The 25,160-nt window shown below is 39.9% G+C and overlaps 1 protein-coding gene across 6 annotated transcripts in view; it reads right to left on the reverse strand.

The window, feature by feature from the left end:
* The window catches only part of RXFP1 (relaxin family peptide receptor 1), a 125,095-nt gene that overhangs the window by 62,259 nt on the left and 37,676 nt on the right, over positions 1 to 25,160 (reverse strand). For 5 of the 6 annotated variants that reach the window (XM_050789779.1, XM_050789777.1, XM_050789780.1 and 2 more), the window contains exon 2: positions 18,685 to 18,822. In XM_050789779.1, the coding sequence (XP_050645736.1) occupies positions 18,685 to 18,822 (138 nt within the window). Of the gene's footprint in view, positions 1 to 18,660; positions 18,823 to 25,160 lie in introns of those variants that run through there. The other variant, XM_050789782.1, reaches the window with a different exon arrangement.

Raw genomic sequence — 25,160 nt, forward strand, 5'->3', positions numbered from 1 at the left:
TAACTTAAATATATGTTTTCCAGACCCCAAGCAGCCAGGATTCTTGTTATAGATAAGCTTCCACCAATTGGATGCACTCTTGTAAGACCTGAGGTTTGTACACACCAACCTCAAGGATATCTAGTGGTAGTTGGGGCGGTTACTGCAGTCAGCCTCAGGCTCCCAGTTTCATGGATGTAGAGATGATTAGCAGTAGCAGTTGTGACAGAAGCAGATGCTTCTTGATCTTGGGCTTGCAACTACAGTAGTATATTCCCTACCTCTGACTCCTGCTTCTGCAGCCTTTAAAATGATTCTACAAACACATTTTTTCTTGTATAAATATATTTTTTTTTCTTAAGCTTCTCTTTCCCAAAAATATCTAGAGTGGTTTCTGTTTCCTCCTTCCAGAAGGGGTTACAGATAACAGACTCTCAGACATCTCAAGGGTGGAAACATTGGATGGGTTATCTATTCCACTTCTTCTTACAGATAACGGCAATCATGTTATTATTAGAACATGGGACTCTCATAATTAATGGTATACAGTGACAAAAAGAAGTCACTTAAATTATTGCTATGGCTTCCTGGAATGATGTGTCTGCTAGAAGGCTAGGCTCTGGCAAAGTTCTCGCTATGATAAATCATTAGAATGAGAATGAGAAATTTCAAGGGTTGTGAAGTGGGACTGCAGAAGAAATAGCTCTGGAGCGATTAAAGAAAGGAAACAGCTGGGCATGGTGGTTCATGCTTGGAATGCCAGCACTTTGGGAGGCCAAGGCGGGCAGATCATTTGAGGTCAGGATTTCGAGACCAGCCTGGCCAAGGTGGAGAAACCCCCATTAGAAATACAAAAATTAGCCGGCTATGGTGATACATGCCTGTAGTCCCAGCTATTTGAGAGGCTGAGGCGTGAGAATCACTTGAACTGGGGTGGCAGAGGTTGCAGTGAGCTGAGATCGCACACTGCACTCCAGCCTGGGTGATAGAACTACCCTCAGATAATCTTTTGTCTCTTCTGGCCTTAGCTCAGGACTGATGTATCTCTACATTATACAGAATCTGATCCTATGGGTTGTTAAGTTACAGTGTAAGTTGAATTCACATTTTGTCATATCATTAACTTTTTTATTTTATTTTTGAGACAGGGTCTCACTCTGTTGCCTAGGTTAGAGTGCAGTGGTGCGATCATAGCTCACTGCAGCCCCAAACTCCTGGGCTCAAGGGATCCTCCCACCTCAGCCTCCTGAGTAGCTGGGACTATAGATGCATACCACTATGCCCAGCTAAATTTTTTATTTTTGTAGAGATGGGGGTCTCCCTGTGTTGCTAAGGCTAGTCTCAAACTCCGGGCCTCAAATGATCCTCCCACCTTGGCCTCCTAAAGTGCTGAGATTAGGTGTGGGCTACTGTGCTCAGTTTGTCGTATCTTTTAAGTGAACATTAGAACACAACAAGGCGAGAGGGACCTTGTGAATTGCACTGGGACATTTGTGTGTGTTCAGTTGAATTTGACCACTCTAAATCCCCTTCCCACAAAATCTCCCTTGCAAGCAAAAACAGCTCCCCTTTCCTGTCTGATGAGGTTAGTAGTAGTTTGTTTGAAGACACATGAGTTACTTTACTTGAGGTAAATAAGTTTCCAACTCTCCTCAGGCCCTTTCATTACCAGGCTTCTTTGCTTCTCAACCTATTATAAGTGGAGTCAGAGCCCAGCATGCTGCAGAACACAAATTGGACTTGGAGAAGACTGACATACCGAAAGATTTTGCTATTTTATATAAGCAGAAACCCAAGGAATTTGCATGGGAACGGTTTCTACAAGCATTAGACCAGGAAGTAGAAATATAGCTTTAGGTTGGGCAAAGCTAATTGATCTGGGTATCTGATATGGTTTGGCTCTGTGTCCCTACTCAAATCTCACCTTGAATTGTAATAATACCCACGTGCTAAGGGTGGGACCAGGTGGAGATAATTGAATCAGGGGGCGTGTTCCCCCATGCTGTTCTCCTGCTAGTGAGTGAGTTTTCATGAGATCTGATGGTTTTATAAGGGGCTTCTCCCTTTATTCGGCCCTCATTCTCTCTCCTGCTGCCCTGTGAAGAGGTGCCTTTGGCCACCATTGTAAGATCCTGAGTCCTCCCAAGCCATGTGGAATTGTGAGTTAATTAAACCTCTTTTCTTTATAAATCACTCAGTTTCATGTATTTCATCATAGCAGACTAAGAACGGACTAATACAGTGACCTCCTGGAGTTTCTGGATTCCGTGTGTTAGCTCAAGCAGTAGTTTTGCTAGACTGTCGACTGAAATCTGAACCCAATGCTGACCTAGGCTAAATGAAATTGAGGGGCAAATGCATGCAAATGTTGAGTCACCAATGGAACAGATCATGAGGGGCAGCCATTGTATTGCACAACTGCAAGGAACCTGTCATGGAATATGCTGTAGACTGACCCAACTTCATTGGTGTTTTTCTGGGCAGCAGAGACTGAAAAACTTCAGACGACATTTCACACCTCCTGTAGAGCCAGGATTTGGGATGCACTCACATGTATCTTGGTTAGAAGAGAGGTATAAGGTCATTTTCTTGCTGCTCTGTCTAAAATAGAGACATAGGAGCAATCGTGGAAGGGGATTTCAGGTACTACCAGCCTTGTGGGTGTCGAGAGAGGCAGTTGAGTTGGGGGTGGTAGCAGCAGCTGTCTCCATTGTCAGTCGCAGCCATGATGGATCTAACAGCATGGATGTTGACCTTGTTTACACCCACTCCTCCAGCCCTTCTGAGAAGATTCTGCTTACCTAATTTCTGTCTAATATACCTAGAGTAGTTTCTAGTTTTTTCCATTTAACAATGATAGATATGGGGAGGCTGATTGAATCAATTGGATTAAAGTACGGTGGAAAAATGATTAGACATTTAGTTAATTTGGGGAGTTCAAGTGGAATCTCATGAGGGTGAACAAAGCAGTGCATTTTTTCTGAACCCATAAATTTAGTGTAGTTTAATTTTGTGGTTTCACTAAAAAAAAAGTCACGTGGGTTCTGGGGATGGGGTCAAGAGCCTTACAAAGTGTTCTGTTCTACTGGGCTCCGGAATCACCATTTGTTTCCTTGGCTGTCAGGTTTTGAGATTTTGGAAATTTATAGCATTGGATTGTCTTCCTTTCCTAGTTTCACAGAGTTTTTTGACCTTTCGGCAAGTTTACTTTTGTAAACTTGTTTCATATCTTTAGATAAGGAGAATTCTTTGAGAGATTTTCATTCCCCGCCTTTTAACAGAGAGGTTGAATGTTAGTATTTAGCCCTGAAAGAAGTCATATTTAGCAAATACCCATTATGTTGTGCTGGGTACTCTATTTTATCCTCATGATAAATCTATTTGGTCATTATCATCATCTCCACTTACAAATATATATAAGCAGAAACCCAGATAGAAAAATTGATACTGCAGATAGAAAAATTGATACTGCAGATAGAAAAATTGATACTGAAGAAGGTTAGGTGACTTGACTAAGAAATAGATTTATTAAAAATAACTAAATAATTAAAATAATAATTATTGTATTTCTTTTCTAGGCCAAAGACATTATTTAATCAGTTTACATTCTATCTATAGAATTTCACCTTTTGTGGGACATCAGCTTTAAGTATTTAGCGATTACTATTTGCTGCTTATTTTTCTGTTGTCTGTTTCATTTCTGTTATTGAGGCTCTTACGTCAGCATTGTATGAATTATAAAAAAGTTTATTTAAATAACAACCAGAAGTTGTTATTAACTGGAATTTAAATTCACATGATTTTTCTTTATGAAATCAATGAATGTATTGGAAATCAAGGTATTACTAAAAACAGTTTAACAAAAACATAGTAGTGTTATGAGTGGTTATATGTTTATCGATGCTACAAATAAAGCATGTAAGTAGGTAGGTCAGAGTATGTTGAGGCTTTGAGTATTCATATAAACAGTTTTCGTGCATATCTGCAGAAGGTGAGTGAGAAGGGGGCTTGCGAAGGTCTGAAGGCTTCGACCTTGCAGGCTACCAGGCTCTCGCTTCACTCTGTGCGCCACGTTCATGTTCCGGTGACTGCCACATCCACCTACCTCAGGATCAGTGACGGATTTTAGGTGAAGTGACAGCATCCCAGAACACGGGGCCGTTTTGTGGGTGATGTTTCACTGTTGCTATGAAATTCATGAGATGTGGCTGGATGACTGCCATAAATGCTGATTTTCTTTCACTCGGCTTCTTTAGCAGATCCTATATTTAACTGAGCTTTTACAAATAGACAACTTCAATTTGCTGTTTTTTTTTTTTTTTTTTTTTACTATTAATAGATAATGCCATGCTTAAAACCATGGGCGATGTGCCATTTCCTAATCCTTTGTCCTCACCATTGCTCTCTTGCCCTTCTTCCGTTTTAAGGGGCACACTGTATGTGGCCTCAGTTGTAACATTTTAGTCCAACAGATTCAAGTGATGCAGTTTAAGCTTCTCTTCTCTCTTAATCCTGCTCTCTTTCTCTGGTTTTCTACTGCATTGTATCTTCTCTCTGCTCTCTCCCTCCACATACACACACACACACACACACACACACACACACACGCACGCATACAGAAGAAATATAAGTAAGGAGGAGAAAAAGATGATGTCAGGATGGAAGTAGGTATTTTAGGCTTGCGGAAAGAAATAGGACAAACTTGCTAATTCTTCCCCAAGTCACAGCATACATTTTGTGTTTATTAAATAGCAACATCATCAAACAAACAAGCCTTTTAGTAATCAGCTTTCACTTTTCTTTCTGCCTTTCCAAAGTATTTTCCTCTTTCTACCCATTACTTCCTCCCACCAGAAGGCAGAAGGCAGAAACACAGAACATGGGAAATGTTGCCAAAATTGCAAAGTTGGGGAGTTAGCATTTTAAAGAAAACAGCTTTTGGTATATGTGTTTCTATATTTTAAATTCCGTGTCCTTTATATTTTAAGGATGTATAGGGCAGTGATGGGAATGGTTTTTCATACTTCAGTAATGATGCTGATGAAATTTATTCTCTGATTTATCTTGAGGCAGTCTACGGTAGTGGAACAAGCACTGCACAGAAGAGAATACTGTGTTGGGGGATATGGTTTCCAGTATGTATTGGTAGTGTTGTAAAAATTGCACCAATAAAAAAAAAATTTTACTAAAAAAGAGCTTTTTAGCTAAAAATGACACAGACATGCTGTAAATAAAGTTTAAAAACATAGATTAAGAAAAATCTGGTCTTGCATGCTGCATGAGCTTACTAAATATTTGTTGACTGACTGAATGATTGGATTTCTGTCCTTAAAGACACTTCAGAGAAAGCTCAGTCTCCCTTATGCTGAAATAAAAACTGGGAGCTGGGGCATTTATCAAAAACACAAATTTACAGGTCCTCCACTGGAGACTCTCATTTATTTGGTCAGCATGGAGTCTGGGAAATATGTATTTTTCATAAGTGGCCTAGGTGAGTCTTAAAGCGAGTTCTGGAAGAACTGCATTATGGGATTTGCCATAGTCAACTAGGGTCCTTCTCACATTGCATTGGAGGACAGCTAGAATTTAGTCACATAAAATCCTGTGACTTGGAGTGTATTTCTTTTAAGCAAAGTTGCTGGATGTTGACCATCAAGTAGTTTAAGACACTCAAATAAGATTAATGTGGGTGGCCCCCAACTTAAGGACATTTTGCTTGTAACTGTCTTATTATACTTATTGTAATTTGCTTCATGCTATGCTTATTGATGTATATATTTTATCTCCTTATGAGAGTATAGTAGAAAATCTTTTTTACCTATGTATTTTTGTATACCTCAGTGACTACTAAGGTACTTTTATCTTTTTTTCTTTTATCATCCAGCTCAAAGTGTCATAAGGTACTTTTAATATCATTGAAATCTAGCTCTTACTAGCCCTCATAAAGTGTTTAAAGTTCATAAAATGCATAAACATGATTTCACTTGTACCAAGTATTAGTTATCGTTTAGTTTTACGGAAAAGTGGGTTAGGCATACCAATCTGAATTCTGGAGAAGGCATCTCTCTCCCCCATGTTGTTAGATTCCCCTGGCATTGGCACTGGGGGATGAGATTTGATTGGGGACAGGAAACGTCCAAGTTTCTTGGATGCATTAACTTGTGATAGTGCTTTATCAGGTTTTTCTGAAATAGTTTCTCAGGAGTATCCTTGAGAAGAGAGTTCTATGGTAACATATGTTTGGGAAATGCTGCATCCTCTATCCTCACTTGGAATTAATAATGCATGCTGGTATGATGAAACGAGAACTCGGGCAATAAAGAAATAGCTTTAATTTTGTTTAACTCTTTCTACGTGACACCTTTTGGTACATTTTGAAATATATTTGCTTTTGGATTTGCACAAGAAGACTATCTGTCTAGATCAGTGGTTTTCAAAAGTGTAGATCTGGGACCAGCAGCAGCATCACCTGGGAACTTGAAAGAAAAGCAAGTTCTTGGGCCTTACTTCAGATGCACCGAATCAGAAACCCTGCAACCCGGGAGGCCAGCAATCTGTTTTAACAAGGCTTCCAAGTGATTAGATGTCTGCCAAAGTTAAAAACTTCTGATTTAATCATTTTCTCACTGGTATGAATTGGATAATAAAATTGTCTCCACTGGGATGTGAATAATTTCAAAACTTAAGCTGGTTTGATATTCCTCTGGGGTATTTGTTAAAAATGCAAATTCCTGGGCTTTACTCCTACTTATTAGATGAGCATTTCTGGGGTGGGGGGTTAGGACTCAGAGCTTTCACAGCGCCCCAGGTGGCTCAGATGCAGGTAGTCCTCAGAAACATTCCTGTCGATTTGCAGGGTCGCTCCGGGGCTCCCTTGATGTTTGGTTGAGAGACTTATGTCTCAGTCAGAGGCAAGGCCAGACTGTGATGATGTCATGTTAAATGGTATGATCATTTATGAAAATGAAAGGTTAAATCTGATAGTTTAATAAGTATACATGCTTATTGATTAATGAATAAGTGATTAATTTATAAGGCTTGGATTTATGCAAAGTGGAGCTTTTCTTTTTTTTTCTTTCTTTCTTTCTTTTTTTTTTTTTTTTGAGACAGTGTCTCACCCTGTTACCCAGGCTGGAGTGAAGTGGCATGATCTCAGCTCACTGCAACCTCCGCCTTCCAGGTTCAAGTGATTCTCCTGCTTCTACCTCCTGAGTAGCTGGGATTACAGGCACCCGCCACCACACCTGGCTAATTTTTAGTAGAGACAGAGCTTCACCATGTTGTCCAGACTGCTTTCGAACTCCTGACCTCAAGTGATCCACCCACCTCGGCCTCCCAAAGTGCTGGGATTACAGGCATGAGCCACCATGTCTGGCCCTAAAGTGGAGCATTTCTGATTCTCACACATTTACTCAATTTTCAGTACTCATTCATGGAACACGGTGGAAGATCTTTTGCTCATAAAGTAAAATGAGATTATTACCTGCAAGAGCAGAGGTGCCCTAGGCCACCGGAGTAAACCTTGGAATGCAGGCTGGCCAGGCAGAGGATTCATCAAACTGTATGGAGTTTCTTTGAATTTAACAACAACAGCAGTTTGCAGGACAGAATACATATACCTTTTTCTGGGGTCTCAATACCTTTTGGAGGCAACTCTTTATGGAAATCAAAGGATATGACATAATCCTGGGCATCTTTTAAAAGAAACTGAGGCTGCTAAAAAATTACCTTCTCTGTCCCATATAGGAGGAAGTGTTCTGAAAGGAAAATCTTTGTGGTGGTAACCCATACATAGTTTAAGTAGCATTAGATAAACACAAATAAACAAATTTGAGGTTAAAGCTAGGTCCGTATTTTCAGAAAAGCCTAGGGTTCAGCTACTTAGGTATTTGGAATGTTATTTTGAGAATAATAAATAGAAAACCAGAAAATTTTGAAAATGCAATGCATGATTATACATTAATACACATATTTATGACCCACGTCACTTTTCCTCCTGTGTTTTATTTACATTTTTAATTTTTATGGGTACATGGTCAGTCTATATATATATGGGGTATATAAGATATTTTGATACAGGCATGTAATGTGTATCCTTCTGTGTTTTTATCTTGAAAACAAGACAAACCACCAACTTTAGTGGAATATTCTGAAATGAGAACAGCTAATGTCTCCATCAAACCACCTGGCATTGCCATCATTCTGATAGCTGTATAAGTCGTACTTTGGAAATGATGGAATAATTAATGTTCCAGAATTTAAAGGCGGGACCAATTGAAAATTTTAAAAGGGCTTGACATACTTCAAACATTCTTATAATCTTATTTGAATCTTATTTGAAAATGTATCATCACCATCACACCCATAAATAAGTACTGCTTATCTAATTCTCATGGATTAGTAGGTGCCAAGCCAGTGACAGGAAAAATACTCTGGGGCATTAACAAAGTTTTCCTTCTCTTAAATTCCTTGCACTTTCTGCCTCTTTTCCTATCCTAGGCAGCTAGAATTAGCCACTTTCATTGCCTGAAAGGGATGAGACAGAAGTTTACAGATAATAAGGGAGTCAAATTTCTTGGTATTCGATTTTTAAATGCTTAAATTTGATCATTGACAATAGATATGGAAAACCAAAAAAGAGAAGAACTGAGCTTTGCTGTTCCCAGACTTAACAAGAGACTTGCACCAGAAAGACAGAGTGGAGGGGTCTTTCTTCCTTCCCTCCTCGGGCTGAATCTAGGAGAAACCACACGTTTCCCACATTGGTTTCTGGGTGCTGGAAGCAGGGGTAGTCTGGTGTCCTTTGCTAAGTAGAGGCCTTATGTATGGCAGGACCCACAGAATTATTGCACACTTTGGCTTGACATGGGAATAGTAGAGGAGACATAGCCATAAGAGCCTAGGCAGATGGACCTAGGCAGATGGACCTAGGCAGATGGACCTAAATATGAGCATGAAAGTTCTCCTGGGCTCAGCCTGGCTCAGGAGTACTAAGTGTTTCCTGTGAGTCCCAGAATGCCACAGATGTAGGCAGGAGAGGCACTGGATGTGAAAGGGCCTGAGACAGACAGGAGATAACAGAGTGGCGACTTATGGCAGAGGACCAGATAGATTTATGCATAGCTTAGGGGATGCGCCATCATCAGCTGATAACAGACAACCAGACCCCCCACACAATGTCCTGGCACCACAGAGACTGCTGAGCTCAACTGTAATCCCAGGTGAAGGGAAATGAATCAGACCTTTAACTGCCTTGGTTTAGACTTCTACCACTTGGAAGAATGGAGACTTGTAGCAGAAATTATCTTTGGCCATAGAAAAAGAAAGATTTACATTTCTCACTCACTTGAGAACTTGAGTTGATTGTCGTATCTACTGCTATAGTTTGGACGTTTGTTCTCACTCAACACCATGTTGAAATGTAATCCCCAGTGTGGTGGTATTAGAAGTATTAGGAGGTGGGTCCTAGTTTGGATCATGAATGTGGGTCACTCATGAACAGATTTATGCTGTCCCTTGAGGTGAACGACTTCTCTCTCGCTCTATTGGTTCAAAAGAGAGCTAGCTGTTAAAAAGAGCCTGGTACCTCCCCTCCTCTCTCTTGCTTCCTCTCTCGCCATGTAATCTCTGCACACACTGGCTCCCCTCTCCCTTCTGCCATGAGAGGAGGCAGCCTGAGCCCTCACCAGAAGCTGAGCAGATGCTGGCACCCTGCTTTTTGTAAAGTCTGCAAAACCATGAGCCAAATAAACTTCTTTTCTTCATAAATTACCCAGCCACAACTATTCCTTTATAACAATGCAAAACAGACATCCACCATGTGGATGAAATTGATGCAGGGCATCAATGTCCCCATCTTTAAAGGGAACAAAAACAGTCCCTTTCTCCTGGGTTGTCATGAGGATTAAATGAGGTAAAATGTATAAAGCAGTCAAAATGGAAAGTGCTATAAAAATATTATTCATTATTCATACTATGATACTTGCAATTTTAGGTTTGGAAGTTCATCTAATCTCTTATATATTATATTTTAAAAAGAAAGTTAAAAATAATTTACCTTTTTAAAACCAAAATCTTTAAAGGGAAGACTTCATAGAATTCAAATTTTATCAATAAGAGATTTGTTTGAAGGCCCTACTACACAACAATTAGTATCATAAGCATGTTCTTTCTTCCCAATCAAAAAACAAAACAAAACAGAACAAGCCAAGCATTTGGTTTGAATTCTGAGCACACCATGATGTCAGAAGAGTTACGTAACCTCTCTGTACTTCCATTTTCCTTCCCTGTGTAATGGAAATAGTCTTATCATATCTAATTTATAGTAAGGAGGAAATGAGAGAATGTGCTTAAAGGATTAGGACTATGTCTGAAACATAATAAATACTAAAAACATGGAAGACACTATTAATTTTATTATTACAACTCTTATTAGACAAAAGCAAATATTCCTAGGAGGGTTAGAATATAGTGGCACAAATAGTCATGCACAGGCTGGGTGCGGAGGCTCATGCCTATAATCCCACTTTGTGAGGCCGAGGCGGGTGGATCACTTGAGGTCAGGAGTTCAAGAGCAGCCTGGACAACATGGTGAAACCCTGTCTCTACTAAAAATTAGCCAGGTGTGGTGGCAGGTGCCTGTAATCCCAGCTACTCAGGAGGCTGAGGCAGGAGAATCGCTTGAACCTGGGAGGCGGAGGTTGCAGTGAGCCGAGATCGCACCACTACACTCCAGCCTGGGCGATAGAGCAAGACTCAGTCTCAAAATAATAATAATAATAATAAATAGTCATGCATAGACAAACCTAGAACACAAGATGTCTTTTCAAACCTAAAATACGCAGTGAATGGCAAAATTGCAAAGTAAACTATTACTAACAGACAACAAAGGCCGGCGTGGTGGGGAGGGAAGGCAAAGCATTTAAGATCACATTGGGAAGGAGCTGAAATAGAAAAGTTTACGTGGGAAAATGTTCATACTTTCAAGGAGTTCCCCAGAGAAGCATTCAAATGCAGAGGGCAGTTTTTGCTACATGGTAAAGTTGACTTTCTACTTACTGTTTTTTGTTGCTGCAACTTTCTGTGTACATTTGCTAAGTGGGAGGCAGGGAAGGAAGTGCTGGCAAAGTTGAACTCAAGAAAGACTTGGTATATTGTATATTTAAAACTTTTTTCTGTATATTATGATATTTAACACATCTTTTAAAAAACCTTTCTAGGCTAGTAAGAGATGGTCTTTCCCAGGGGCTGTCAGTTCTTAGAGAGCAAAGGGTGCCCAGAGCATGCCTTTGATATGCACGCTAACCAATCCAGACCTAGAGCTCCTCTGACTAGCCCACACATCCCAGAGGTAACAGTCCTCCTTCTGCTTCATCATCCTAGGCCCAGGTAGCAGGGAAGTAAGGACCACCGCTAGAGTTTAGAGCCCTCCAAAATTATTCAAACCAGCACATCTTAAGCTGTTCACCTTGCACTGCCTTGATTTCCCTCGGAAATCCCAATAAAGGCTCTGGCCTGATGCCTCCCCTCTCACCCCTGTCTTCTGCCTCCTGACCACCCTGGTGTCTTTCCCATCTAGCCCTGTATGGTATGCCCTGCCTCCTGTCTCTAGAACCTGTGGGAATAACAAACTTTTGTGTTTCTGAGCCTCCCTGATGTCTCTTGTAGCCATACCTGACTCGCCATAACATAAAAGAGTACAAAACACCTGGTAAAAACCACGTGGTTCAAGTTTAGCACAACCCAGAACTGCAACTGAACAGCGAAGCAAAATCATCGTTAGGAGGTTTTATGCCACATACAATTATGCATAAGAACAGCTCACTGGAAATTCTGTCTAAAATTCACTAAGACTAAATTTTAAGCTCACTTTAGTCTGGACAAGGAGTTTATGTCGACCTTAATAATGTCTCTTTAAGCCCACAGAAGGTGGCCCTTCTCCATGTCCTGTCCTAACGTGCATTGTTCTCCAGGGCTGCGGTAACAAATTCCCACAAACTTGGTGACTTAAAAGAAGAGAAGTTGGCTGGGCGTGGTGGCTTATGCCTGTAATTCCAGAACTTTGGGGATCCGAGGTGGGCGGATCACAAGGTCAAGAGATCGAGACCATCCTGGCCAACATGGTGAAACCCCATCTCTATTAAATACAAAAATTAGCTGGGCATGGTGGCACGCACCTGTAGTCCCATCTACTCAGGAGGCTGAGGCAAGAGAATTGCTTGAACCCAGTAGGCGGAGGTTGCTGTGAGCTGAGATCACACAACTGCACTCCAGCCTGGGCTACAGAGTGAGACTCTGTCTCAAAACAGAAAAACAAAAACAAGAGAAATTTGTTCTTTCACAGTTCTGGAGGCCAGGCGTCAGCGGGGCCACAGAGTCTCAAAATGTTCTTGGGGAGAATCTCTCCTTGCCTCTTTCAGCTTCTGATGGCTCCTGGTGTTCCTTGGCTTGTGGCAGCATCGCTTCGGTCTCTGCTTCTGTTTTCACATGGCCTTCTTCTCTCCAGCATCTCTGTATGCCATTTCCTGTCTCTTGTAAGGACACTGTCATTGGATCTAGGGCCCACCCTGATCTAGTATGATGTCACTCTTTACTTGCATTGTATTTGCAAAGACCCTATTTCCAAATAAGGTCACATTATTTGCATGTTAATTTTTGGCAGTTACTAATGCACTAAATGACCCAAAATGTATTAGAAGAGGTTTTCCATTTCCCCTATGGGTTATAGAATTGCTAATATGTAAACAGACTGACAAAGGCCTTTATCCTTTTCCTGTAGAGAAGGCTGCTAAAGTGCTAAAGAACAAGAGTACACTGGAGAGGCACCAGAACGCCAGTCTTCCCAGTATAGTAATTCAACCTGTCTCTAGGATAAGGCTGGGTTAGTGTAACCATGAAGGGGAGCCCTCATTTAGCACAGCCTCCTGTTTATAACACAGAAGGAATGCTAGAGCAAATTCTAATCTAGAAATGCAAAGTTTCTTTTAAATACAAATCTAGAGGTAGTGAACTAATTTAATAGCATCTGAGAATTTGATGCTCCTTTAACATTTTTACTACTGAGCTTGCACTCATTTGAAAATGAACACAGATGATTCCTAAAGAAGAACCCTCAACTTTTTGTCATCAGGTTCCTTTGGTATTTACTCAGACGTATTCTCCCAGGTGTGATAGTTTCAGCTGAAAAACTGAAAGATCCCTCCTTTTTGGGTTTGTCATTGCCACATCAAACACTGCTCTGATGACTCACAAACATTTTTTTTTTTGGTCCTTATGCTGTTTGATTGTGTCTGTGAGAGTTCTGAGTAAAGATGAAGAATGGGTTAGTGATACATGGCAAAAAAACAAATGGAATTATATGGGAATTATATAAAATGGCATAACTCAGGAAACATCTATACATTTCTATACTGAAGTTTACCAGTAAGGATCAAAGTTATTATAAAAATAGTGTAATCAGTTTTTGATATATGTATGTGTGTATACATATGTAAATTCCATATTGTATAAATACTTTAGAAAAAAGGGATTCATATGAATTGAACTGAAAAATTTTAAATCTATTGATTTGGCTTGCATTGTGTCCATAAAAAATCTTCACTGAGTTAATGTCAATGCTCTTTGTGCTGAAATATTTTAGTTTTTATACTTAATAAAGTGTTCAATTATAGGGAAATTAATTACTTATGGGTTTTCTGAGAAAACTGGGACCTAAATATGTACTAAATAAGAGTACTTGTTTAAAGTGCCTGTGATAACACAAAAGTGACAGTTCTTTCTAAATATAATGAGTTCATATATTAGTTCAAATATAGGGACTTGGTTTAATTCATTTGGTGTTTCATTTTTTTCAGCGATTTCCCTAAATTTTATTTCCACTATTTCCATGTGACTTATTTTTCCATTTTAATAATTATTAGTGTCAATGTTTAAACAGCTTGACAGAATAAGGGAGAGGTTTTTGGAGTTTAAAATATACCTTAAAAGGTCTGATTAAAAAAAAAACCCTTTCATTAAAAGAAGATATTTTATTTGACAATACACTATTAAGTTGTAAGTTATTATTCTAAAATTGCTTTTTAATTATGGCGTTTTCTTATATTTGTATGTTAAGATACTGTATTTTACGTGACTGAAAATATGCATGAGGTTTACATATTCTGAAAAGAAGCAACTTTCTGACTTAATCAGTATTAAACAGAATTTACATATGCATGTTTTAAAAATGAACAGCCGGCCAGGCGCGGTGGACTCACGCCTGTAATCTCTGCCCTTTAGGAGGCTGAGGCTGGTGGATCACGAGGTCAAGAGATCGAGACCATCCTGGCTAACATGGTGAAACCCCATCTCTATTAAACATACAAAAAATTAGCCGAGCATGGTAACACACACCTGTAGCCCCAGCTACTCAGGAGGCTGAGGCAGGAGAATCACTTGAATCCTGGAGGCAGAGGTTGCAGTGAGCTGAGATCATGCCACTGCACTCCAGCCTGGGTGAGAGAGAGAGACTCCATCTCAAAAGAAAAAAAAAAAAAAAAAGAAGAAGAAGAAGGAGAAGGAGAAGAAGAAGAAGGAGAAACAGCCTTGGGAGCATAAATGATCCAGATACTATAAAATGAAGGAAAAAACCACTCAGCTCACAAAGGAAATTAAAGCAATTAGAGACAAGCAGAAATAACTGCATCTCATAATTTTTCCATCACCTGGACTCTAAAGACGGTGACGAAAGTCTGCCATCCTTCCTGGAAAGTTCCGGCCTATTTTTGCATGGACAGCAGCAGCATGCCAACTGGGCATCTTTGAGGTTTTGAACAGAGTTAATTTTTTTTTTTTTCTATTTCTAGATGACTGCCACTACTAGAGTACCGGTTTTCCTAGAGGAGCTAAAAATTGTAGATAATTGATAATAATGGAGTTTGTGAGCAAGTTAGAATGCTTGTGTATCATACTGAAAACTTGATTCTACTGTACCTCTGCCGTTGCTACCATTTTGCATGCATTCCTGATTGTCTGCTCACTGGGTTTAGATTCATGCTTCTCAAAACTTAATGTGTATTAGAATGACACGAGGCTCTTATTAAAACAGAGCTTTTGATTTAATAGGTCTGGGTTGGAGCCTGAGAACTTGCATTTCTTTTTTAAAATTTTTTATATAACTATTTTAAAATAATTATTATTTCTTTTTTTAAAAAAATTGAGACAGGTTTTTGCCATGTTACCTAGGCTGATCTCCAACTCCTGGACTCAAGCAATCCTCCCACTTTGGCCTCTCAAAGTGCTGGGATTACAGGTGTGAGTCACTGGGCCTGGCCAAAATGTGTATTTCTAATTTCCTGGGTGATGCTGATGAGTTTGGTCTCAGGACTACTTTTGGAGATCCAGTGGTCTCAGTGAATTTCAAGAAAGTTATGTGATTCTCGCATAAGAAGATCAGTAACAAATTGAAATAGTTATTTTTTACATAGACATGTCTTTATAAGAGTGAATTATGATCTTTCCCAGATTTCCAAAACTGGACATGAGAGTTTTCAAATGTTGGCAATAGTGAATTAAGGACACAGACAAGGTCCCAGACATCATGGCATAGCTGATCTACAGATGGCTGCAGGTGCATAAGAAAATCCAGCTGAAACCAGAACTGCCTGGCTCATGTCAGTGGAGTCCATCCAAAATTGCTGACCCCAAGAATCATACACTAAATAAATGGTTACTTTTTAGGCCACTATGTTTGTAATATAATTACAGCGAACTGATACACTAGGTAACATTTACTGAGTGCCAATTTCATGGACTGTAGTCTTAGGTCAGGTTACTATAACTAAGTATCACAGATTGGGTGGCTTAAACATAAACATTTATTTTTCACAGTTCTGGAGACTGGGTGGTCCAAGATCAAGGTGCTGGTAGTCATGTCTAGTGATTGCCCACTTTCTGGTTCACAGACAGCAGACTTCTTGCTGTTCCCTTACATGATGGAGAGATGAAGCAAGCTCCCTTAAGACTCATAAGGATACTAATACACCCTTATGGCCTCAGGTATTCCTAATTACATCCCCCAAATCCCATCTCCAAATCCTATCACATTGGGGGATGGGGCTTCAACATACGAACTTTATGGGGGACCCAAGCATTCAGTCCAGAGTACCTGCACTCTGCTAAGCATCTCGGATACATTATCTCATGGAATCCTGTTAACAACCCATGAACATGGATGCTCTTATCATTCCCGTTTTATAGAAAAGAAAACAAGCCATTCTTTGCCTCCCTCTATAGCTAGAGTTTAACTCTGATTACTGAACTTCTCTCTGAAACCCCAATGCCCTATTGCTTCTGTCTAAATGTGCTTTTTGGTGAATCCTGAGAAACTTGCATGATTTTAAGGATTATTACTATAAGGATTGCTACTTTTGCTACTTGGCCTCTTTAAACGTAGCACTAAAACTAGAGTTCACAAGCTTTTTTTCCACTGAGAAGCTACAGTTGCTGGCAAATTTGCTACTCCCACCACATTCCTTTCCTGCTTCCAGCTGCCATTTTAATTGGAGTGAAATTTTCCTGTTGCTCTGTCTAGAACTCTCTATTTGAATTGCCAGCAGGTCGAGGGGGAACTGACTGGCAGTGGGCAAAACACTGTTTCATCTAATTAAAAAATTATGTAATATTAATTTATTTTAACAAGATGTTATTTTTTAAAATAAATGAAAACATATTTATAGCCATCCAAATCAAATACAGTTGTAGCTTAAGCTCACTAGTTTACATAGTGTGGTTATACTTGAGTTACTGCCATCAGATAGAAATAGTGTTTCAAACTAACAAGTGTCAAAAATAAAATCAGATCGAGTTATAAAAATTTAAAAGTTTATTATCATACAGCAAGAGAAAGTACAACTCGGTATCAGGGAGATTTCAGTCCAGGCGGTAAGAAAGCTCAGAGGCATGAATTATAGGATTGCTCATAAAGTGAAAATGAGGAAATTCTTCAACCTTTTCCATGACTGGTTATTACAATGGGGTTTCCAGGTGATAGGGGATTGGTTAAAACTGATTTACCTTATACCACTTTAGAAAGACAATTTAAGTTTTGTTTGTGATTATCAGAGGCATTTACAAGAAACAACCTAAGTTTCAGTTACGTTCAAGAAATAAGTTCAGTTAAGGTTTGCTTGTGTGACCTAGCTGATTTTTTTCAGGTAGGAGGATTTTCAAGCCTGGTGTTCATCTTATTTTATGTTAACGGAAACTTAATTCCTTCAAGGTGGTTTCTTAAAAAGCCTGAACCACTTGGGGGAGTGATCCCAGCAAGGCCTCATCAGTGTATATTATTTATGTGACACTTTGCATACTAACATTGTTATGCATCTTTTTGTCCTCCAAAATAGTACCTTACTTCTTGACAGGTGAGAAATCTTACTGTATTACATTATTAACCGAAGTTTATTTTCCCAGTGACTCAGATCCAAACAATTCAGGTTCTAACTTTGTAATTTTAAGGCTTCAGAAGTTTGAACAAAATTCTAATTGAAAGCTATTTTCCTATATTCAAATTGGCCAGAAGCCCTACTTACCAGCTTTATAAATCCAGAGGTATGATTGTTGGTTAAGTAGTAAGTAAGTTGTATTGACATATTGTTTGTTTTGTCTCTTTTAGAAGGACTCACTTTTCTTCCCAAAAGATAAGGGCAACAGCATCCGACACTTAGATAGCACCTCCTAGATGTCCTAATTCTGTACTCTTAATCTTCCTGAATTCTTATAGTATAGGCACAATTACCACGCCCTTTTATAAAATGAGGAAACTGAGGCACAGAGAGGCTAGGAAATGTTCTCAAGTTTACATAATTGGTTATTGTTGTACCCAAGTTCAAACTTGGGCAGTCTGGCTCCAGAGCCCGTATTCTCAATTTCAACAGCATTCTGCCTTCTAACACCTTATTTGGACAGGTTTGTTGGGTTAAAACAGGGGTGTCCAGACTTTGGGCTTTCCTGGGCCACATTGGAAGAAGAGTTGTCTTGGACCACACTTAAAATACACTTACATTAATGATAGCTGATGAGCTTAAAAAAAAAATCACAAAAAAACGAATGCTTTCAAAAACCTTATTAATTTGTGTTGGGCTCTGTTCAAAGCCGTCCTGGGCTGCATGCAGCCTGAGGGCTGTGGGTTGGACAATCTTGGTTAAAACTTACTCTATGAGCAACCATCACTTATCTGGAATATTGGCTGTGATACCATTCCATAGAAAAGAGTGGATATTAAGGCTGGGCGCGGTGGCTCATGCCTGTAATTCCAGCACTTCGGGAGGAAGAGGCGGGCGGATCACGAGGCTAGGAGACTGGGACCATCCTGGCTAATGCAGTGAAACCCCATCTCTACTAAAAATACAAAAAGTTAGCTGGGCATGGTGGTGGGTACCTGTAGTCCCAGCTACTAGAGGCTGAGGCAGAAGAATGGCGTGAACCCGGGAGGCGGAGCTTGCAATGAACCGAGATCGCGCCGCTGCACTCCAGCCTGGGCCACAGAGCAAGACTCCGTCTCAAAAAAAAAAAGAGTGGATATTTTAAGCTATTGAAATAAGTGTAAGATTTCCTTAAGCAACATATGTTTTGTATTTCAATTTAGTTTTGTCTTTTTGTTGAGAGAAGACTTCACCTTCAGTCCTTTCTGCCCCTTTCTCTCACCGAGACTGCAGGGGCTTCACTCACCACAGTTGTCCTCATCGGCCTGATTCCCACAGTCGTCCACACCGTTACAGTGCAGGAGCTGAGGCAAGCACTTTGTGATGTTCCCACAGGGGAAGTAGCCAAGGGAGCACTTGACATCCTGTCCACCCCCATGAGAAACTGGGGAAAAGGGGAGAAGACACAAAGTTAGAAGGAGGTTAATGCAAAGGCATGGCAAAGAGCAGCTTCTCCCTGATATTTTATCATCATTTGTCTTTCTCATCATGGTTTATACAACCCTGATGCCAGTTATTTTCCAGGAACCTTCACCTCTTAGGATGTTCTTTCCATGATTCCAGAAGATGCCAACATTTTTTTCTTTGCCTTTGTTCATGCTGTTTCCCACCCGAATGTCCTCTCCATTCCTCTCTTTTATGAAACGTCTGCTCACACTTCACAGTTCATCCAATTACCCTCTTCTACAAACGATTTTCAGCCAATAATTTTCAAAACAGAAATTTGTTGTATTCTTACTATGGGCTCAGAATCAAGGCTGGTCCGGTATTGAAACGACTTCATTGTCTGGGGAAAACCTGTGGTTCATTGTCTCACCCCGAGATGATTAAGGATGTGGACACACACGTGGAGTAGGTTAAGGAGAGGAACGTTTAATAGACAAAAAGGAAGAGAGAGAGAGAAAGCTTCCTCATGATGAGAAAGCGGGTGGCCCAAGAGAGGGTTTCCGGGTTTTAGGGAAGAACATGATTGATTTTGTACCAAGGCTTGAGGAGGCGGTGATTGAGTTACATAAAGCCCAGGGGACTGGGTTCACCAGGTGTGTCATTTACATAGCCTGCGAAAAGACTGAAAAGACTGGCCCTCGCACCCTAATCTTTTATTATGCAAATGTGGCTTCTACCTGGCTGTTGCCATGACACCTGCACACGTGGCTTTACCTGGCCAGTGCTGTGATACCTACGCACATGGTGATAAGGAAAAGGGAGCAGGAATCGCCAATTGAATGTATCTGGCTTCCAGGTACAGCTACTGGCATTTACATATGAAAGCTTCCAGCTTGCATATCTGTGCTTGCAGCTTGACTTTCAAGCTGCTTTCTGTTAGAAAAGAAATGGTTTGGAGCTGCTTTTCATTAAAGGAAAATTCCACCGAGGACTCTTTTACTCTTTCTTTCCTTTCTTTCTTTTTTTTTCTGAGACAGAGTTTCTCTTGTCGTCCAGGGTGGAGTGCCATGGCACAATCTTGGCTCACTGCAACCTCTGCCTCCCGGGTTTAAGCGATTATTCTGCCTCAGCCTCCTGAGTAGCTGGGATTACAGGCATGCACCACCACGCCTGGCTAATTTTGTATTTTTAGTAGAGACAGGGTTTCACCATGTTGATCAGGCTGGTCTCGAACTCCTGACCTCAGGTGATCCACCCATCTTAGCCTCCCAAAGGGCTGGGATTACAGATGTGAGCCTCTGTACCTGGCCTCTTTTACCCTTTCTAACTGCCTAAAATAATTTCTTAATAACTCCTGTATTAGTATTAGAGAAAGAAGTCATAGAGGATAACAGGAAAGCAGGTGCCATGTGATCATTTCTATATGGGATAGTTGTTAAGTGTAAGGCCCTATACAAGACGTTATGCATGCATCATTGAATGAAACAGAGTTCCTGCCCTAGGGGAGGTTACCGTCTCCCAGGGAGGATACACTGAACAAGTTAATAAATAATTACAATTTATGGAGAGGTCCAAAAAGAAAGAAAACAGGTGATGTAATGGAAAATAACTATGTGCTGGTGCTTTGTACAAGGGGTAGTTAGAGGGAGGCCTCTGTAAAATGGTGCCATGTAAGCTGAGATCTGGAGGAAGAAAAGGAAATCACCCATGAGAGTAGGGGAGGTAGTAGTGGGAAAGTGGTGGTGGTAGTTAAAGTGGTGAGGAAGAGGCTTCAGGCTAAGGATTAGGGAACTCTGGGAAGGTTGTGGTGACGGAGCCCAGCGAGCAGGGGACAAGTGACATGAGCTGAGGTTGATGAGGTAGAGAAGTATCCTTGGGCAAAGGGAAGAAGTTTGGGTTTTATTTAAAATGCAAAGGGGAATCAATGAAGGATTTGAAGCCAAGGGGCCACTTAGAAAACAGGTATGTTTTGTTCACATAATTCTGGCTACTGGGGTGGAGTGCCATTGGGTAGGAGACTTGAGGGGAGGGTAAGAGGGAAAGCTGGGCTGCTGATTAGGAAACTTTGCAGTGCTCCAGGTAACAGACAAATGAGGCTTAGTCTAGAATGGTGCCAGTGGAGAGGAGAGAAGTGAACATATTTTACATGTAATTTAGGGGTAGAATGAAAATGGACAGAATCTTCTGAACTGGCTTGACCAGCTGGAAGCATGGCAGTGCCACTACTGAGACTCTCTGGGGGAACCGTAGGGTGCAAGAATAAAGATAGCTCATTTGCCTTTATTTCCGTCCTTACCCAAGAGCTTCACCATGTGAGTTTTCTAACTCAGCTCAACACTTTCTCACTCACTTCAACACTTTAAAACCCCTTCTTCAATCCAGAAGTCCCATTCTGGTTTTTTATACCTTCCCCGATTCCTGGAACTTCTCCTCCATCACTACCATTCCCCCTCGTCACCATCACTTGCTCCTGAAATTTGTGCTCCAGCCTTGTTGGAATTCCTGACTCAGACTTTATTGGCTTGAATCGAGGTGAGATTCTAATCCTATTAGATAAATATTCTTTTACTTCATTTTTTGAAGAAAAATTAGTCATTATTTGCAATCGTGTTTCTAGGAAAGAATGTGTTTGAGTGCCCAAGCTAATTTAAAGGTTAAAGTTTTGAAATATTATCTGCTTTGCTATATTTATACCCCTACAAATAAACATTTAACAGAATGAAGAGGACTATAAGAACTCCAAAACTATCAATACTTCAAAAAGCAGTCCACTTTAACCTCTTTGCACCAGACACACTCATCTACACTAACAATCAATTAATTAAATTTCATCACATATTGGTTGTCCAATTGTTTCAAGTGTTTTAATCTTATCCCCCCCCACCCACACACACTCAAAAGAACACTCATTGTAAACAAAGCCCATGTCATTGTTTGTATCTCTGGTTAGGGATGCTGAAAATTGTTGAATAGTAAAATTAGAGGAGACAAACTTAAGAAGTAAAAATTGTTCCATAAACAATTGAAAGGTATGAATGTTTGATAACATTTTACATAACCATCCTATTCTGACTTTGAAGGGCAACCATGCCATTTTAAAAAGTAGACTTTATTTTTTATAGCTATTAGGTTCACAGCAAAATAGAGTAAAAGGTACAGAGAGTGCCCATGTATTCCCTGCCTCGTGCACCTCCACCATCAACACCCTCCCCAGTCCAGAGTGGTGCATTTGTTGCAGTTGATGAACCTACATTGACACATCATTGTCACCCAAAGTCCATAGTTTACATTGGAGTTCACTCTTGATGTTGTACATTCTATGGGTTTGGACAAATGTATAATGACACGTATCCACCATTATAGTATCATACAGAGTAGTTTCATTGCTCTAAACGTCCTCTGGTAACCACTGAACTTTTTACTATCTCCATAGTTCTTCTTTTTCCAGAATGGTATGTCACTGGAATCATGCAGTATGTAGCCTCTTCAAACTGGCTTCTCACACTTAGTAACATATATTCATCCACTCACTTACTGAAAGACATCTTGGTTGCTTCTAAGTTTTGGCAATTATAAATAATCTGCTATAAACATCTGTGTGCAGGTTTTTGTGTCGGCCACATATTAACTATAACACTTTCAAATCTGAGATTTATATAATTTCAAAGATTTCTGTAGACTCCCAGTACAGTTATGTTCTTATTATCCTTACCAAGTTTGTAAATCTTTGGAACTTTCTAGAATGCTCATAATTATGAAGAAATAAGAACAGAATAGTTTGAATAATCATTAAGAACTTATTATGTAAAAATGTATTGGGGGTCAATGATCAAAGCATGAAAAAAATAAAGTGACTACTTATTTTGTGAAGTATGGTGAGACTTCTTAATAACAGGGCAATTAACATTCTCATAGAGAAGCAATCCATCTATGACAGGCTTTGACTGTATGTAGTCATTTCAGAGCACATAGTTTGATGAAGCACATAGTCAAATCTATATAATAATGAGTTGTGCTATAAATAATGTTCTCACTTGTGAAATTATTCAAAATTAATCTTTTTTCAACCAATTGTTTAAAACAAAGTCAAAAAAAGGGATTTGCATGCCAAAGGCCATTACTGGCAGAACATCACATATTTCAGAGATCTCAAGCATACATATAAATAAACCAATCTGTGTTGAGACTAACTTTTTATATCTTTATTAATTTTTAAAGAACACTTTAAACACCAAGATTTTAAGAATTCTTTGATGAATTGTCAGATACTTTGAAGATGTTTTAAGTGGCCATACCTGCTTGTGTTTTCTTTTTTTTTTTTTTTTTTTTTTTTTTTTGAGACGGAGTCTCGCTCTGTCACCCAGGCTGCAGTGCAGTGGCCGGATCTCAGCTCACTGCAAGCTCCGCCTCCCGGGTTCACGCCATTCTCCTGCCTCAGCCTCCCGAGTAGCTGGGACTACAGGCGCCCGCCACCTCGCCCGGCTAGTTTTTTGTATTTTTTTGTAGAGACGGGGTTTCACCGTGTTAGCCAGGATGGTCTCGATCTCCTGACGTCGTGATCCACCCGTCTCGGCCTCCCAAAGTGCTGGGATTACAGGCTTGAGCCACCGCGCCCGGCCTGCTTGTGTTTTCATGAAGCTCTTTTGAATATTCTTCTCCACATAACTTCTTTTCTGAATATTATCCTTTTATGTCCTGTCTTTAAAATTTATATTTAGTGGTAGATATAGCTCCTCAATGATTGTATCATGAAATTAGTTCTACATTTTCATAACATTATGATTCAACAGCTATATCAGGAATCTTAAATATTTTTAAGTGATATTTTAAAAGTAACTTTTGGGCCAGGTGTGGTGGCTTATGCCTGTAAGCCCAGCACTGTGCGAGGTCGAGGCGGGCAGATATCTGAGGTCAGGAGTTGGAGACCAGCCTGGCCAACGTGGTGAAACCCCATCTCTACTAAAAATGCAAAAAGTTAGCCAGGTTGGTGGCGGGCGCCTGTAATCCCAGCTACTCGGGAGGCTGAGGCAGGAGAATCACTTGAACCCAGAAGGTGGAGGTTGTAGTGAGCCGAGATTGCACCACTGCACTCCAGCCTTGGCAACAAGAGTGAAACTGTCTCAAAAAAAAAAAAAAAAAAAAAAAACTTTAAAATGTTGAGATAATCTCAAACTGAGAAGTTGCAAGTATCGGATAAAGAACATTTCCCCACCACCCCACCATTTGAGAGTAAGTTTTTGACCTGATGCTCCGGCACCCTTAAATACTTTAGTGTTTCCTACAAACAAGAACATTTTCCTATGTAAATAGAACCATTAAAATCAGGAATTTAACATGGAGTTGTTACTACCACTTAAACTTCAGAACCCATTAACATTTATATATTGCCCCCACAAAATGTCCTTTATAGTAAAAGGATCTGGGTTGGAATCACTCCTTGCATTTAATTGTCACATTTCTTTAGCCTGTTTTCATTTTCATGGCCTTGATACTTGAAAAACGTGACAATTATTTTGTAGAGTGTTCCTGAATTTGGGTTGTCTGATGTCCATCATAATTAGATTCAGGTTATGCATCTTTGGCATGAAATTAACACAAGTGATGCCCATTTCAACCTGTCAGGTAGTACAAGATGTTCATTTTTTCCATTAGTGATTTCACCCAAATTCCTTTGTAATTAATACACATTTTGTAGAGGGGTACTTTCAAACTGCAAAAATACCTTTCCTCATCAAAATGTTAATTTATTCATTTACTTATTTCTATCAGGTAGATTTATGGCTTCCTATTTTGTTCAATGGGTTACAATCTGTTGATTATTATTATGTATTCTGATGTGTGAGTTGTCTCGAATTGGACCAGTAGGAACTCTTTTAACCTAGCTTTGGTGTCTTTGTAATACTTTTGCATCATTTTTTGAGCACTTCCTTGCTTTCTGGCACTACAAGATGTTTCAGGATCATCTTGCATTTTCCCTGCTATAGCCCTGTAACCAGCCATTTCTCTAAGGAGCTCTGGGTCCTCTCTGGGTAGCATGGTATTTAGAAGCCAAGATGTAGATTCAAGGTAAGCTCATTGATAGTGGGGTATCACTGCCACCAGGTCTCTTTAGTGGACAGACTAGGAAATATATGTATGGTTATTCATACATACACACATTTCCATCTATATTAATTTTTCTGTGTTTCTAGATACTGAAAACTATGAGTTCATGTCCAGTTCCTATCCAACACTACAGGCTCAGTCTCATTTTCTCCCTTTGCATATCGGTTACTCCCTTTCCTGACAATGAGAAGCCTGCTTTCTATTAACTTAATATATTTATTATCTTGACAG

Source organism: Macaca thibetana, chromosome 5 (assembly GCF_024542745.1).
Source record: "Macaca thibetana thibetana isolate TM-01 chromosome 5, ASM2454274v1, whole genome shotgun sequence".
Lineage (NCBI taxonomy): Eukaryota > Metazoa > Chordata > Mammalia > Primates > Cercopithecidae > Macaca > Macaca thibetana.